The sequence below is a fragment of the Rousettus aegyptiacus genome, unplaced genomic scaffold, assembly GCF_014176215.1.
Source record: "Rousettus aegyptiacus isolate mRouAeg1 unplaced genomic scaffold, mRouAeg1.p scaffold_m13_p_11, whole genome shotgun sequence".
NCBI classification, from domain to species: Eukaryota; Metazoa; Chordata; class Mammalia; order Chiroptera; family Pteropodidae; genus Rousettus; species Rousettus aegyptiacus.
In genome coordinates, this window is record NW_023416286.1 from 84,726,214 (window position 1) to 84,744,788 (window position 18,575).

General features: G+C 34.8%; 1 protein-coding gene across 2 annotated transcripts in view; it reads left to right on the forward strand.

The window, feature by feature from the left end:
- DIAPH3 (diaphanous related formin 3) overlaps window positions 1-18,575 on the forward strand; it is a 430,201-nt gene that overhangs the window by 281,746 nt on the left and 129,880 nt on the right. For both annotated transcript variants that reach the window (XM_036228908.1, XM_036228909.1), the window contains exon 23: window positions 2,987-3,151. In XM_036228908.1, the coding sequence (XP_036084801.1) occupies window positions 2,987-3,151 (165 nt within the window). The remainder of the gene's footprint in view (window positions 1-2,986; window positions 3,152-18,575) is intronic.

The window sequence follows — 18,575 nt, forward strand, 5'->3', positions numbered from 1 at the left end:
TGTTTTTACTAAGTATGTCCAGGCATATTTCTGATATTTAATTAACTTTTGAGTCCTACCCAAAAATCTAAAAAATGTTATTGGATAATACTTACAGCTTTATTTTAACCTATTTACCAAATTGATTTTTGAGAATGGGTATATTCCCTGGTATTAGAACGAAATTATTAGGATTTCTGAAGTACCTATTATTTAAAGCACAAAGCCTTATCAGCAGTAATAAGGGCAGAAAAGGAGTAGCTGTAGAACCATACAGTTCAAAATACCCACCAAAGTAGTGTAGCCTATTGTCCAGCATAGCTATTGTTCAGGGAGTCTCTTAGCTCTGCACGTTACATCCGAATTGTTTGTGTGTATGTGCATGAATGTGCAGTCGTGCAATTTTATGAAGTTCCACAGCTTTCCTCAGACTTTTGAGGAAGCCTGTTATCCTTCCTACCGAAGTTTAAGAACGATGACACTAGATTGAAATAAGTCATTGAAACCAATTTAATGCAGCTGAGAAGGTGAAACACAGCATCTAGGGGAGGGGCTGACAACCAGAAACACACCCCCCCCCCAAGAAAAAAATGGGGCAAAAACAAACACTACTAGGAAATTGGACTAGAAGGGAAAACTCACATCATTAATGATGAGTACGATGGACTGCAAACGCTATATACATTCAGTGGAAAAAGTGATCACTCATAACTCTAGTGATTAGAGAAGAAGGCTTCATGGAAGAAGAACATGTAAAGGCAGAAAAAAATTCTCTTTTAAGCAGGAGTTACGGATATATAAATAATCTATGTAGATCTAGTCTCTCTCTGGGGTATAAATAATTTCATGGGCGAGTTTATAGATTACAAAAAAGGGATCGATAGAAGAGATAACTAGTTCACATTACAAATGAATCCCCATGTGTCCCATTTCGTGATAGTTTCTGACTGCATTTCAAATGTGCTTTTATTTACAGAAATTCACCTTACCTGTAACATTTCATGAATATGAATATTTTATAATGCCTCTCACATGTGACTATATTGTTGTTTTTTTTTGCGATTTTGTGATTCGACTTTACAAAATCTTTTGTTCATCTAAGAATTAAACACTGATACCACATATAAGAGCATCAGCCACTGATACTCTTATGATCTAGGTTCTAGAAAGTATAAGGGGGCATTTTGCTATTCAGTCAAATATAAACTGAGTCACCAAAAGATCTATAGATTTTCTTAAAGTTATTAAAGAAAGAATCAGCGCTTACGTTAGAATCCAGACTCTACATATTCTAGTCTCTTCTTTCTTCAAAAATACTATATACATATATATATACATGTATATATATAAAATATGAAAATTAAGCAGAAAATAGTATGAAAAAACATAGGCATAAAAGGATAATAAGTAACCTGTGGGCTGACTGTGGACATGTTACAGGTGAGTTGATGGTAAAATATGAAAATCAAGCAGAAAATAGTATGAAAAAACATAGGCATAGAGGGGTAATAGGTGATCTGTGGGCTGACTGTGGAGATGGGTCCAGGCGAGTTGTGATGGACTGGGATGTCTCGGCTCCTTTGGGGAAGCTGAGTTCTAATTATTAGGGTTCTCCTGTGCCCCCTGGGTTCACCACCTGGCTTGCAGCAGTGCTGCCTATTTCATCCTTGGCCTTTCATTTTTCATTTTCAAAATGAAGGACCTGGATCGCTTTCCTTGTTTTATCCTCTACTGAGGTGGGGAACGCTGATCAGATGAACCATATCTTTTTGAAATTGTGAAGAAAAAAATTTTTTTTAAATAGAAACATTTCATTTTCGGTTTCTTTCTCTTGGTCTGAATGTAGTTATTCTTATTTCGTTGCCGAGTTTTTAAGAAAAGTGTGCTTAAGGTCTGTTTATCCTTTGTGTGAGTCAGAGAAAATAAAATGACTTCAGTAGGTTTAATTCTGCATGTTACATTTCTTTAAATATCCCCATTTAAAGGATCCATAGACAGTTATGATTGATTCTCCGACAGTCATCTTTTCAGAATGTGGTGGACTGGTTTTATATCCAACTGCATCAACAACTTGTCATACCACAAAAGAATTCTATGGTTTGTTTTAAAAATGTGTTCTAATGCCACTGCCACATTTAGTCTTCTCAATCTTTGTATGCTCTGAACCGAGTTGTTATGAGTGAGGAGACACTTCAGTGTTCGCGTATGTGTAATCAGAATTTTAAATCAGGTAATGCATCAGAGAAACTATGTACCAATTTTCCAAAGGAGAAGTTAAAACACGAATTTACTTACATAAGAAGTTTTTAATGTAACTCTTATTTTCAATTCCTTTTAGAACCTAAAACAAAGCTTAAAATGAATAAGTGGACAATAATACCAAGTACTTGCATGTACTATTAAACACTATTCATTTGTCTAAGAATTTTGCATATATTCACTCATTTACTTTTCTCAACAGCCCTATAACATAGATGATATTATTATTTTTTCCATTTTGCAGGTGAGGAAATTGTGGCACAGAGAGATGAAAGAGTTTACCCGCAGGCATGGAACTATGAAGCGTAGGAGCTAGAAACTGGCCCCAGGTTGTCTCTTTTAACTGATGCGCTTAATGCCTATGTTGGTGATTTCAAGTATCATTGAACATACTCTTGAACTATTGAACCATAATTTTAAATCAGATTGCATGATCTGAATAATATAGATAAACAAATTGGAAAAAAAATTTTCCTTGAATTCAGTTGTAAAAGAAAAGTATTAACTATATAGATATTTAACTTTTCTGATAATTTTGCCAGAGTTAATGAGAACTTGAATTTAAGATTTTATCACTGTGCAGTATAGCTTAAATTATTAAAATGGTTAACTTTCAGAGGTACTTTTGGCATTTCGGAGTTGTGTAATAGTAGCTAACAATTAAAACATTGGACTTAGAGAGTTTTTTGATTTTCTTTTCTCAAAACATTATTTTGTAAATGTCAGAATTCCTTAACTATAATAATACAGTTTTGTTATCAGTGCAAAGGAACAATATGAGAAACTTTTAAAGTTACATGGAAACATGGAGAAGCTGTACCAGAGCATGATGGGATACTACGCTACCGATGTGAAGAAGGTATCCGTGGAAGACTTCTTGAGTGACTTGAATAACTTCAGAACCACGTTCATGGTATGTTAAAAAATTTACTTTGTTTTTAAAAAGTCTTTGTATCTATACTATCTCATCTAGTATTAATTTTACTTCATTACTTCATTCCTGTTATCTGTAAAAAAAACCTACCTTTTCTGATGTTGAAAGTTAGCTTTAAAAATTTCAGATTTTAAATCTATTAAAAAAGTGTGGTTTGTTCTCTTTTTGGCTTTCTCCACATTAAGCTATAATCAGAAATTTTGATTGAAAAAGTGACAAATTCCCAAGTTTTTCATAAAGACTCCCCTCCTGGCTGATTACAGAGCATTTCTGTAATAAGTTTTTGGCTATGAATTTGTTTCTTTATACTTAAGATCAACTTGTATTCCGTGGTATAATTCTACCAAATTCTGTGCAGCTCCTATGAAGCTTTTTCTCCCCTTTTCTTTTCTTAATGCACTGTACAATAAGCTACCTGTGATTTGCCTTTGAATGGATTCCTAGGGTTTCCTTTAGATACTTTAATAGGAAGGTCAGATCTTTGATGTGGAATCCTTTCATTTAGGCATTAAAAAGATCTTTTGAAAAGTATTAGGCTGATTAGATGGGGGAAAAAACTACACACGTATTAAAGTGAGAAAGCATTGTTGCCTCTCTAGGGAACTGGCAATAACCGTTTCTACAACGAAAAATTATGTTATTCTTAATAGATAGATAAGTCATTTCTGTATTTCAGCAGATGTTTGAGAGGATTAAAAAGTTTTTGAAGTGTAACGGGAAAAAAGGTTTCATTTAAAGAGTTGGGTTTTTCTTTTTTTTAAATCTCAGGAAAACTTTATTGCTAAATTTATTGGACTTGATTATAATCACTTGGTTATGATTAGATAACCGTTTAATAAAAAAAGTCACTATTTTAAAGGAAAACTCGTCTACAGTAAATAAACATTTTGCTCACAGGTCTAGTTTATTTCCTCCACAAATTCAAAGTGAGTCATTAAATTATATTTTATACCAGAAGTGACTTTGGTTATTAAATATATTCATTATGTGCCTATGTGTATGATTTGTTGATGAATATATTTTAATTTTTATAGTGTTTCGTGAGGCAACGTAGCTTAGTGTCAATAGCAAAGGCTTTTGCAGTCTGAGTTAGGTTTGGATTTCACATTAGTCGTGTGCCTAAAGAACACTGTTTATCTTTCCTGAGCCTCAGTTTTGTAAAAATGGATGGTAATTCCACATTTGTAAAAAGGGATGGTAATTCTTTTCTCATAAGAATGTTTAAATATTAAAGGAGATAAATATCTTAAGTATTTATCATCTCTTTTCGCACATGGTAGTTATTTATTATACAGTAAAGGCTTAACCCAGCAAGCTTGAGTACCCGTACCTGAGCATTCCAAAGAAAGTACTGGCCCTTGGCTGGCTCCTGGGAGATCACCCCTAAGCCTTTGGAATATACTGCCTGATTAAAGTGTCTTTGTATACCTGGGGCCTTGGGCCAAGCTAGATAGTTTATGCTAAAAATGTGATTTTGAGCAAATGCCTGTTTTTGTTTACCTGGGGCCGTATGCCGCACTTTGCCAGTTTGTCCTCTGTTGGGGCCTGGAGGTTGAGTAGCTCAGGTCATTCATGAGGGATGTCCGTGCCTGCATGCCTGACCTCCCCAACAAAAACTCGTGACACCAAGGCTTAGGCGCGCTGCCATGGTTGGCAGTATGTCATGTGCGTTGTCACACGTCGTTGCTGGAACGATCAGACTTCACTGGGAGAGGGCAGTCATGTTTTCATCTGTATTCTTTTGCTGTAATAAACTAACAGTGAGTAAAACATCTTTTCTGAGTTCTGCAGGTCCTTCCAACAAATTACCAAACTTGAGTGTAATCTTGGGGACCCCTGGCACAGTTATGCAAAAGAGTATAAAATGCATATAGAAAATAATACCCGAGAATTTCCTGTGAACCAGTTTTCCAAATGCCTCACCTATATTATCTCTATTCGTCCTCATAATCATACTACATCTTTTCACCGTTACCATCTCTTTGCGGCAAATGAAGAAACTTAGGCACGTTGATGGAACATAGCTAGCTCTAGGTCACATGGGCATACATGGTGGAGCTAGAATTGGAACCTGCACAGACTTCCTCCAGAGCCGGTGCTCTTAAATGCCGTGTCATGCTGCCACCCACACCTGTAGCTTGTGTTTCATTTCACAAATAAGAACGGTGGTTTGGGAGCGTTTCCTGATGAGACCCAGTCAGTGCATGTCGTTCGTAAGTGGTCCAATTGGGATTTGAATCCAGGTGGAATTCCAAAACTTGCTGAAACCCGGCAGGCTTGGAGAGTTTGCGGCATTCTGTGGGTAACTTGGCATTTCTGTTATTCAGTGGTGGGCAGAGGGAGAAACTGTTTAAACGGAGAAGGATTCGAAAAAGGAAGGTAACAGAGTGACAGCTACACTTACTTTATTCCATAGTTCACATGGGTCCTAGAAGTAGCTGCTATCATACACACACTGTAAACCATTACAGCTAAATATTAAAAAAATATATTAAAATTTTTTTTCGTTACAATGAAAATAAGCAGAAGGGAGACTGAAAGGGAAATGCAGTTTCACACGCAGTATATTCTTCCTTTCTCTCTGGTAACTATGGTTGTACTGCTTGAACTTCAGACGCTGTGTCTTTAAAAATACCACAGTGTCAATATCGACAGAAATTATTGACAAATGTCCAGTTTTGTCAGTCTTCTGATCTCTGAGGTTGCCGTTTAATTTCATACTATTCAACTTTGGAAACCACTTTAATTTCCACGAGCCAGAATGAAAATATTAGCCATCGATGCGGAACGAAGGTGTGTTCTGGAAAGCCACATGAACGGGCAAAAAGAGATTTTTTTCTTTTTAAGAAAATACTGTTAAAATCCATTTACATCGTTACTTCGTCTCCTGGCAGTTAGGGATAATCCTGCTCATGGATGAGCAAAATTTGCCATAAAGCGCAGGTCCATCCTGTGTTACGCATGAGGAGCCGGGTTCCTGTCCTCGTTCCACACCCCGTTCCAGGGCGGCAGTTTCTCATGGGGTTCAGGCCGCTCTCCTTGCTGTCCCCCTATGCCTAGAGCACTCCCTCCATGCTTTCCCGGCTAAGTTATCACACTCACCCTTCTAGTTTCTAGTATAATACGTGGCACTTAGTAAATAGATAAAGTTATCAAGGAACTGATACTTCCGTCCACAATGGGTGACATGCTTTAACAGGTAACACATACAATGCCAACTAAATGCCAGGCACTGTGTGCATTCACTTAATCCTTGCGAACAATAAGATGTGGTGTGTGTACTGTTATTCCCGTTTTACAGGTAAGGAAACTGAGGCTTAAAAGAGAGCGTGACTTGCTCATTGTTATATAGCTCACAAGTGACAGCTGAGATTCTAACCCGGGGAGTCTGACTGCAGAGTCTGTCATATATGATTGTACTCTATTACTTCTGTTAAACATAGCCGTTACATTTAATAGATTAACAGGACTGACTTGAAATCTAACCCCCCTACCCCCCAAAAAAGTGCTCACTTTTATTTTTAATAGTAATTGATTTTGTGAATAATTTATCCAAAAATGTTTGTTTTCAGATTGCCCCAGATTTTAAACATTGGCCATTAAAGACTGGCTCACTATTCTTCAAAGCCCTTTGCTATACTTTTGACTAATTCATACAACACTCACCAGCCTTGCTAGGTTGGACCACACAAATAATTTGTAGAGATATGGCTGTTCTCTCTCTCCACCTTTTTATCATGGCTAAAAAAGGAATATATGTTCTAGTCTACTGCCTCAAGCCATGTAGACAAATGGAGGGGGTAGTTTCATGACCTTCAAATGGGAGTGTGGGGAAGAGTTTTGTGATCTTGTCACTTCCTCAGAGGCAGCACTGTTCACTGTGACAGCAGCTCAGCTCCTTCCCTGGGTGGGGTCTCAGCTGGAAATTGATTTGCCGTTGCTGCTGTCGGGTTAATCTACCATAGCTCGTATGCTCCTCGGTTTCTCTTCAGAACCATTGGTCAACTTCCAAGAGCTATGGAGGAAGTCTACACTGATTTTACTTAGTTTTATTTCTACTACCATCTTCAGCAGGACAAAACCCAAAACCGAAACCACTGATAGCGTCCTTCTTGCTAGACCCTTGCTACATGCTTTCCATGTGTTTCATGTAGTCTTCACGCCGTTTCTGCAAGGTGCAGAACGTCACCCACACGGTGAACCGTGCGTGGAGGACCTCACAGCCTTTGTAGAATTGGTAGGAGCTAGAGTTTGGATGGAGGCCTCCCAGGCTCCAAAGCCTGGAATTTTTTTTTTTTTTTAAAAAAAAAAAAAAAAAAACATTCCAGATACACTGCTATTCAGAGCTTGTGTAAGAAAAGTCAAAATGTAATTTTTTAAGTGTTTTTTTTTTTGATAACTTACTAAAGGGAATCAGCACAAGGCACATTTATTTCCTCACTCTTTGTTGTATTAACTTTGTATTTACATTGATGGATTCATGTCGGAAGAGTGTTTGCAGGTCCCTTTTATTTCAAAGCATAAAATCTTCACTTTTAATATTAGAGGCCTATTAATGGCAGAGGTGAGGGTTTAGGTGAGGGGGGAGAGTCAGCACCTTTCTGTAAATAGATTTTTATTTCCTGTAGGACTCTTGTGAAGCACCAACTTCAAACTGGAGGTAGTAGGTGGAACTCTATGACCTCACACTGCAGGCTGAGTAACCTGGTGGCCCGCCAAGCCCCGAGCTTCACCAAATGAAGTTCATGCCTTTAGTGTATGGTGCCGCATAACCATAATCCTCGTTTTCCACTTGCGACTGGCTTTAGGTATTACCAATGTTCCTGTTACTAATAGAGATATCATGGTTCTGCAGGGCGCTTGGAGCTCACTATGGAAGTTTTGTTGGATCTCGCTAGAAACTCCCGTCTTACTTTTTCTTAGCCGACTGCTATAGCAAGTTCATGTTTGTCTTTTGAGTATAAACCTAATATCGTGTCTCTCCTTGGTCGCTGTGGCCTTGAAGCATAGCGTGTGGCCTGGTCTCTATTCCCATTTGTATTCATACCAGAGAATTTTGCTTAAACTGCTTTTGCTCACAGAGGCCTAAATGCGTGGTTTCTTCTTGCACATTCACTTCTTTTGCTGTGATGCGTCCTTTTTTTTAATCATCGAGGGTTCTTTGGCTGTTCTCTTTCTTTAATGAGAACTATCAGCTGTGCGATAGCATTCTTAACTCCTTACACTAATCTCATCTGACACCTTATTTATTTTGCTTCACCATCTAATCTTAGAGAAATACTTCCAAATATTTTCTCCTCTTAGGACTCCTTTGTTATTTGTCCCCTTTAGATAACATGTTTCAAAACAATTTTTCTACCAAATTATGCTTCTTAGGAATGTCATTTTTCCATTTTAATTAGACATATGTAACTGCTATGTAGACCTCTTGAGTTTCTAATTTCACACATTCCACTATAGAATTGATGTGATTACATTTAAAGAAGCCAGATATTTTGGTTCATGTAGCTTTTTTTTTTTTTTTTTTTTCCCCTGAGTACATGCACCTTTTCTATTAGGATTTGAAAGTACTGAGGAAGATCACAGGGCATCTTTATTTAGAGTTGCTGAGACCCTGCGTGCCTGGGTACCCACTTCTACAATCGAAGGCAGCAGAAAGCAGTCCCTGCCTTAAGAAGGGATTACTGTCGCACACACAGAAAGTGGGAGCCTTGTATTGTCTTTTTTTTGTCCCCAGGTTTAGATGTATAAAAGTGCTAAACTTTGCAGTTATTATTTTCTAATCGTAAAGCGCAGTCTGTTCCTCCTTCAGCTTTGTTGCCCAGATATATACCTCCCTCCTGAATTCTCCGATGACAAAGAGAAAGGATTCTTATTTCTTCACATCTTAAGAGATTTATGAATTCGGCCTACGAGAAGCCTTATCCTCTTTGTTTGTTTTTAGCAGTGATGTTTTGCTGTGTACCTCATTATCGGGAAGGCAGCAGTGGCTGAGCGTGCAGGCTCTGGCTTCAGAAAACCCTGGGTAATATGACTGTGGACAAGTTACTTAACCTTACTGAGCCTCAGCATGTGTTTCTTAGGGGTGTTACATTTTGAAGATCAAAACACATAAGATGCACATACCCTCAAAACAAGTTAGCTATCTACAAAGAATAGAAGCATAGTAATTTTCACCTTTCCCAACTCATTATAACAAGAGCGATATTGTAAGTATTTTATCCCTTTTTTATTCTATGCTTCCATAGACAATACTTTGAACCAAATAGCTACCTATTTTTCATTGATAGTTCTGTCTTTAGGTTATTTCTAAAAATTTGTTAAAGTTATGTTTCATCCAGTTAAACATTTGTCATTCATGCTATTTGCAGACTTTAAGTTGATTTTTGGTTCATACAGTTAAAATAATACCGTGTAGTGAACAAATGTGAAATCAATTATAACTCATTTGATCTTGCTGCATGCGTTGATCAAATACAGTTTATTCTTCTACTGAATATTGAGACTAACGCAGCGATTTGCCAAACAAAAATGAATTCATTGAGTGAGAGGGTATTTTTAGTGTAATTTTTTTTTCATTCAGAGGACAGCCAGAACAAATCTCATTTTGCCGAATCATTTAAATATACAAATCTGAGGCTCATCAACTCTAAATGTCATTTCTCGTGATTGCTATACAGACAATGAGGTGACTAACAGGAACTCCAAGGCACTAAGCATTTTCTCTGTGCTCCTTAACTCATTATATCAGAGAAAATAAAATCACGTAGAAGTCCTGTGGTTGGATGTTGAGTCAACTGACGTGATTGTAATAGGACGTATCTTCTATCCTTGCTTATTTTGGTGGGCCTACAAACTTGAAAATTGTCTTCACTGGCACCGTTGTTATTCTGAAATCGTACTTGGAGGTATAAAGTTCCAATCCTAGAACGAATTAATATTCTTCTTATTCTTGGTATCTGTTTAAGGAATTAGATTAATTGCAGGTGCTGAATTTTGGGGGTTTGCAACCTGGCAAATTAATCCAAATAGGTTTTTCTAATCTTTATTCTTCAGGCTTTTCACAATAACAACATCCGAAGACTAATTGGCTTAGTTTTTCTCTTTATTATTAAGATTTATTCTGACTATACATTACTCAGTGGGATAATAAATGCATTTGACAGGTTCTGTATGATTAAATGACTAGTAATTTGTATTTTCCTTTTACATTTTAAGTATATTGTTTGCTCACTGAAATACTATCACTAAAGGTAAAGACTGGGATATTCTAATACAATAATGAGAATAACAATTGATGGAGAGAAAAATTAAATAATTAATACATGAGCATATGTCCATTGATCCCTGTAATTGAAAAGATAACACTAAACTAGGATACCACAAACAAAAATGAATAAAATGGCACATTCTTTGTATATCAAATATACTGGTGTTCTGTGTTGTCATCGTGAGGGGGTTGGGCATACCTACTATTGGTTTAAGGCTACTTTTTAGTGTTACGTTTAAAACATTACGAGGTTCACATGGAATATTTAGAGGCTTTAGTTGGATGTTTTCCTTGAAGAAGTGATTAGCAGTAGCTTTTTAAAAAATGCTGTCCTATTACCAGGCTTACCTTAAAATACTATTCTGCATGGCTGCCATCTTGTGCTTGCTTACCTTTGCCTTTATTCTCATAGTTGGAGGTAAAAAGAATATTTTTATAGTGTATCACTTCAGAATGCAAGGAGAGAGGATGCATTTAATGGGAAAGCAAGTTCTACTTTGGAAAAACCTTCATTATGAACATCTCATACTTTATTAAAGAAGCTATTGAATAGATTGAAATAGCTCATTTGTTTGAGAATTATACAAAGTGAAGGACTTGCAGACAAACTCATAACATAGTGATGATGGGTCAGTAATGTTAAGTCTCTCATGGGCTAGTAAGTAATTTGTTGTTTTATCTGAGACTGACTTTACAATAAAGAGCAACTTGAAGCTAAAACAGTTCAATCATCACCACCTACACATCCTTTGGGACATTCTCAAAGGATAGTGTCCCATTTTCATAAGTTTTATGGTCATAAAAAGTTTAATAACACTTTGTACTGAACGTTAAGATGATAAATTGTTTGTGCTAGGGTATAGTATATCATGATCTCCTATTCTCATTGATAGCATTTTTTATTGGATTTGGTAATACCAGAGAAATTAATTTGATTAATTCTTATGTCATCTAGATTTCTCTCTAAAGCATCTAGCCTGTAATTATTGCAAATAGGGGTTTCTAAGAATAAATGTCTTTTTTTAATGAGGTAATTATAATCCATTGTTTATTTTTTACATGCAGAGGGAAATTTTATATTTGGTTACCAAAGAAAATAATTTTGATGGAAAACTGACAAATAGATCACATATTTTTATATTGTTAAAGACTTTCATGACCAGTATTATTTTAAAAAATATTTTCTTTCATGTTCCAATATAGGAATGTGTATAGGAGTACAGGAATGCATTTTTAAGGATTTTAAAAATATTTTCTATTTCTTCCTGAAAATGTCTCATCAGGAAATTCTAGAAAGCAGTTATTTAGGATGGTTGAGTGTAGCCTCTTCTCAAGGTTAAGTAACTCCTAGAAAAGCATTTAGTGGGAATGTGTTGTACTCCTCTGTGTTTGTTTACTTTGAGAAAAATTAGCCTATGTTTTTATAGTATCAAACACCCACCACTTTGGAAAGTATGTGGATTTAAATTCGGCTTGTCTAATCTTATTTTAGAGACTTGAGACAAAAATTGAATACTTAGGCAAGAAGAAAGATTTTTGACTTTAGTGTAAAGTGCTAAAGAGATCCCTGGCTTACAGAGCTTAAATATCCATTAATGTCGAAAGAAAGATAACTCTGAACAAGAAGACATTTGTAAGCTTTTTCACATTATTTTCCATATAATAAAATCTCCACAAGTTTTCTATGTTACAAAAATATACAGGATATCATCATATGTTTAAAAATGTTGAGTAGGATAGATGAAACTATTTAAATAGGCTAAAACTCAGCAATAGAAATATGAAGTGTGATCAAAAGGTCGGTGTCTGTGGAAGTCTACTTCTGTTTTATACTCATATTTTATTAGAATGTTATAACAAAATAAGACTAATGTATTCTTCAAGTGGGCATATTCGGAATATAAAGTGTTAATCAGGAATGTCTAATTTTAAGCACAAGCATGATTTGGGGGGAAGAAAACACAGAAAATTAAACCAAATCTTTTCTAGATTAAAATTTCATAAAGCATATTAGATTTAGAAATATTAAAAACGATGTTTCTATATATACATGTAAGTTAAATCTTTAGAGGTAAATAACTAGACTTGAAGTCAAGTGTACATGTTGCCTTCCATATCCAATTCACTTCTGTACCTTCTCTGCCAAGCAATCCAAGTGCATTGATTGCATGCTTTGATGATACTTCCTATTAATTCAGTGTACAATCTTATTCTAACATCTTGGAATGGAAAGCATTTATATTCTCATAGGAATTATAAAAATTGGCACTTCTCTAATATAATAGACACGTATAATTGATACATACTGGAAAGTGGGTCTTCCTTGTTTTGTGGCTGGATAAATCACTGTGTGTTTGAAGCATTTGATTCATGATATAGTAGTAATGAAAATGATGCTATAAATTAGTAATAATATAATTATAATAATTGCTAAAATTTATATAGGGCTTACTATGTGTCAGCACTTCTGTAAGCCATTTTCATGTGTTAAGTCATTTAATTCTTACAATATCCCCTAATGTAGGTACTGTTTTCCCCATTTTACAGAAGAGAAAACTGAGACAAGCCACGCAGCTATTTAGTGCTAGGTGGATATTCAGACAAAGACAATATGACTTCAGCTTTCTTTTTCTTAACCATTATACTGTCTTTCTAATATGCAGTGATAAGCTCATACGGCTTTAAAAAGGATAATTTCTCAGAGTAGTTAAATATACTTATTGTATTTTTTAAAACATTCTTGATTGTCATTTTAACAAACTTTTTTGAGTGCTTGCCTAAGACTGATCTTATATGGCTGTCCAATGTTAAACCATTTACCTTCAGATCCTAAAACACACAGATATAAGATACCCAGAAAAATATATAGTGTATAAGAACTGCCACATTATACAAAAGTATTTAAGAAATAAAGATCTATGTGTTGGTCAGCTTTCTACAAGAGCACACTCAAAAAAGTGAATGAAAGGCAATATTCCAATTGATGGATGAGATTTTCCAGATCAAGAATCTGCAAAATAGGAAGTACAACCTATGCCAGTCAGATAAATAAATCAAATTCATTTGAAAAAAACATTGTAGCGAAACTGTGGAACACTGAAGATAAAATCTTAAAAGCAGCCAACAAAAAAAGATGTGACCATCAATGCAGCAATGAGATACAATGACTTCTCATCAGCAGAAGTGCAAGCCAAGAAAGAAAGTAAAGATATCTTTAAGTGTTGAGAAATAAAGAGCAAAAGCTCTTTCTAGAACAAGGGCAAAATTATTTGCGAATAAGCAGATAATGAGAGTGTTTTCCACAAACATCTTGCTGTTAAAAGATCTTCTAAGGCAGAAATTGGCAAACTCCTTAAGGGACCAGAGAATAAAAATTTAAATTTTGCAGACCATACATACAGTCTCTGTTGCAGCTACTCAGCTGTGCCATAGTAGGTATGTAAATGAGTGGGTGTGGCTATGTTCCAAAAACACTACATACAAAAGCAGATTGGCCCACCGAGAACTATAATTTGCTGAACCCAGCTCTGCGGGACGTACTTAAAGAAGCAGCAATCCCCGCCCCCCCCCACCCCCCGCCCCAAAACAAAAGAAAGTTTCGAGAGACAAGATGACATACCCACCATGAAACTAAATGTAAAAAAATAAAGTATACAATAAAACAAGGTAGCTTATTTTGTAGAAAAAGAGAGGCAGGGCTTAACTATTGGATGACACCGTTAAATGAAATGAAAGAGATGCTTGGAATTCGGGTGTTTCAAACTCTGTATTGTTCAAAGGGGAGAAAGGGAGGTAAAGATAGTAAGAACCTTAGGCCTTGTTAATTTGTGTGATGAAATTACAAGGATGAACAGTAAGAGGATAGACATCTAGAAAAATTCCAAACTTTAAGGGGAGAAATAGAACATGAAAGATGTGCAAAGAAATAAAAACAGGAAAAATAAAGGCACGGATAAAGCCGGACAGATAGAAGGTGTAATGTAAGGTGGTGGAAACAAATATTTTATAAATCACAATTAAAAATTTTAAAGACCATAAGATTTGATAGAGAAAATCTAGGCTTATGTTGTTTGACACCTACCTGTAATCCAAGGATATAGAAAAGTTTGAAGTAATAATAGTTAATGAACTGTAAGGCAAATATTCATCAAAAGAAAGAGGGAAACTATGTTATTTACAGATAAAGTAGACTTAAGGGAATATTACTTCATGATGATAAAAAGCATAGTTCACCAGAATAATACATTCTAAAATTTGCATAATGACAAAGCTCCAAAATAAATGTAAAAATTGATAAATTCTAAAAATAAATTGATAGACGTAGTATTATATTAGCTCTAACTTACTGATAAATCAAACAAGAAAGTATTAAAGGCATGGGAGCTATAAACAATTCAATTAATGTATTTGATTTGATTAACACAGAACCCAATTGCAATTAAAGAATACACATTCTTCTCAATCATAAGTGGAATTTTCATCAAATTAATTACATACTAGAGACCACAAAAGACATTTTAAAACACATTAAATAACTTCAGTGTCAAGGAAGAAATCATAGAAAAAAATTTAGACCTGAACAGCATTGAAACTATTCCACATCAGAATTTGAGATGCAGTCATAGTAGTATTAAGAAATTTACATCCTGAGTGCTTATATTAAATCAGAAAGACAGATATTAAAGTAAGCATCTGACTTCAAAAATTCAAAAGGAATTGTATAATCCTAGAGAAAATCAGAGGGAAATGAAGGAATTAAGGAAGGAAACAATGATGAAAGAGTTAATTTTTTTAAGCCAAAATGTGGTTATTTTGAAAAGACAAGTTAATTAGATAAACTTATGAAAGGATTAATGATTTATTTTGAATCTTCCAACAAACTAAATACTTGGCCCAAAAAGTTTTACAAATGAGTTTGACCATATTTTAATGAAATGATTATTCCAAACTAATAGAGTATAAAAAAAATGGCCAGATGTTTAAAGAAATAAACTCATGTCCAAGTTGAATTCATCTCAGAATGAAAATGTGCTCTAATAGTAGAATATTCATAAATATAATTTACCACTTAAAGAGTAATAGATTGAGAAAAATATTCGATAAAATTCCACCCTTAATCATGTTTTGAAACAAGACAACAAACTTGTTGAACAAACCGGTTGACCATTTTATCCCTAAGTAGGCAATTAGGAAAAAGCAGGAACTCTCTTAACCTAAGAATAGGAATTTAACTCCTAGCTAGTACAGCAAGATAACAAAGAAATGAAAAGTAGAGAAAATGAAAATGAAGAAACTAACCATCCACTATGTTTGTCTATGAATAATACAAAAAGAAACCTATAGGAAAATTATTAGAAATAAGGAATTTTATCAATGGAATATTATATGCATCAATGGAATAAAAACTGTATTACTTACAAAATATTAAGAATCATTTTCCCAAAGGTAGCAAAATCTGATTTTTATATATTTTTTTTTATTATAAAGGTTACATAAATTTAGAAAAAAATTTTTCATAATCCTGTCTCACCACCACATATAGCATTTTAGTGAATTCCTCATCTTTCTCATATACTTTTATTTACTTTTAAAATTAAATTTATTGAGGCGACATTGGTTAATAAAATTATATAAGTTTCAGGTGTACAAATCAGTAATACATCATCTGCATATTGCCTTGTGTTCACCACCCAGAGTCACATCTCCTGTCACCGTATATTTGACCTCCTTTACCCTTTTCCACCTCCTCCCTCCCCCGCTCTGGTAACCACTAAACCGCAGTCTGTTATATCTATGGGTTTTTGATTGTTACTTTCAGTTGATATCCTACATTCAAGTGAAATCATGGTTCTCAACTTTTTCTGCCTTATTTCTCTTAGCCTGATAATCTCAAGATCCATTTGTGCTTCGCCAGTGGTATCTCATCTTTTCTCATGGCTGAGTAATATTCCATTGTATATATGTACCACATCTGTTTTATTTAGTCATCTTTCGAAGGACACTTCAGTTGTTTCCATGTCTTGGCCACTGTGAATAATGCTGCATTGAACATAGGAGTGTGCGTGTATCTTTTTGGATAAATGTTTTCAACTTTTTAGAGTAGATACCCAGAAGAGGGATTGCTGGGTCATGTGGCAATTCTATTCTTAGTTTTTTGAGGAACTTCCATACTGTTTTCCACAGTGACTATACCAATGTACATGTTCACCAGCAGTGTATGAGGGTTCTCTTTTTTCTCACAACTTCTCCAACACTTATTATTATTTGTCCATTTGATGGTAACCATTCTGACAGGTGTGAGGTGGTATCTCGTTGTGATTTTGATTTCTATTTCCCTTGTAGCTAGGGGAGTTGATCATCTTTTCATATATCTGTTGATCGTTTTGAAGCTCTCCTTTTATTCATCAATTTTATTTCCGTCCTAGAGAGCAGTGGTTTTCAAACTTTTGACCATAACCCACATTGTAAAATTGTAAAAGGGACCCAAGACTCTTACGTATATGTGTTTTTAGAACAGAAAATCTTCAAAAACAATACTTATCCCTACCGTTTGTGTTATGTTCTAAAATGCTCTGTTCTCTTTCACTTAAAGAGTGACCGTCGCTTGTTTCTAAACATTTAAGAACCAACTGATGGGACCTACCATTTTAAAACTCTTACATATATACGCAAGTAGACATGTACGAAATGTTTAGATCTATATTGTTCATCATAGCCAAATATTGGAAACAACACAAATTCCACCGATAAGAGGGTAAATAATAAAACAATATTATAAGCAATGAAAATGAGGTGCACTTTATACATCAAAGTATGGATGAAACTTAGAAACAATGTTGAATGACAACAAGTCAAAAAGTTTATAATAATAATACAGTTTTCAAAAAACTCAAAGATAATGTTTATAATAATCACAATTTATGGAGGATCATACTCTGTTAGGCTGCTCTAAAATTTACACACACACACACACACACACACACACACACACACATTCACGCTCAATTTAAATTTCCTGGGTTTTGGTCATGTTGGTTTCTCTGAAGGAAAATATGTTGTATAATGCTATTCTGTATGCTTTAACTAGTGTGGCAAATTCTTGTTATTGGGTAGGAAAGAAATTATATGTCGGAAATAATTGTGCGCTCATGGATTTGATTTCCTTTCAGAACACACACACACACACACTCATTAACATATCTCTATATTTTTGTATACATATATTTATTAATATACCTATGTATTTTTACATAGATATTCTAGGATCTACTGCCACCATAAAAAGCCTGTGGGCCTTAGGAACTCAGATAATTATTGATTATGTCTTTGAAACAAAGTCAAAAATGCGACTGAAGTTTCGAAACCCGTTGGTCATTGCTGTGACCAGTAAGCCCACAGATCTTTACGACAAGACATGTGCCAGCCTATGCCTGGGAGGCCGTGCAGACTTTCAGAGAATTTCTTCTGGCATCACATAGTCAGATGTGGTTGGGGCAATGCATTTTAGTTGGCAATTGAATAAACAAAACTAGTCAAGGTTAAGATGATTTTAAAAAGCAGTGTCTTATAGCTTACTGTGTATAGCTCACCCTTAACTTTTCCTTTCTGGCTTTGGAATTAGAATCAAAGTAGCTAAGATGCAGTTGTATTTAGAATAATTTGATTCTCTAATTATTTAGTTTTCCTGTTTCGTGCTACTTTTACTTTTCATCATTTAGAATAAAAGAAAATCCCAAATTACCGTTTGTACTGGAATATTAGTTTTAGACTAAATACCTATTTCTATGCTGTCTGTTGGTATATTTTCAGTTAAAGTTCTTCTAATAGTTCTAATGTCAGAATAAATTATGTCTTAAATGATAGGCTTTTAAATGAAAATCAATAGTGTTTTTTCCATAAAACAAAATAACTTCAAGAACTACTTCAGACTTCATTTTGAAATATAAACATTTGTTAAAGGTCCCGGGAAATAATTTTAATTTTTTATTGCCCAGTGGAATACCAAAAAGGTGTGGCAGTTATATTTGGTAATAGGTAGTCTGTTAAATATTCTCATCGAAATGCATCCAGTCATTAAAGTAGAAACTCCACATCGGAAAAATTTTTGCTTTTATACGTTTCATAAATAAACTA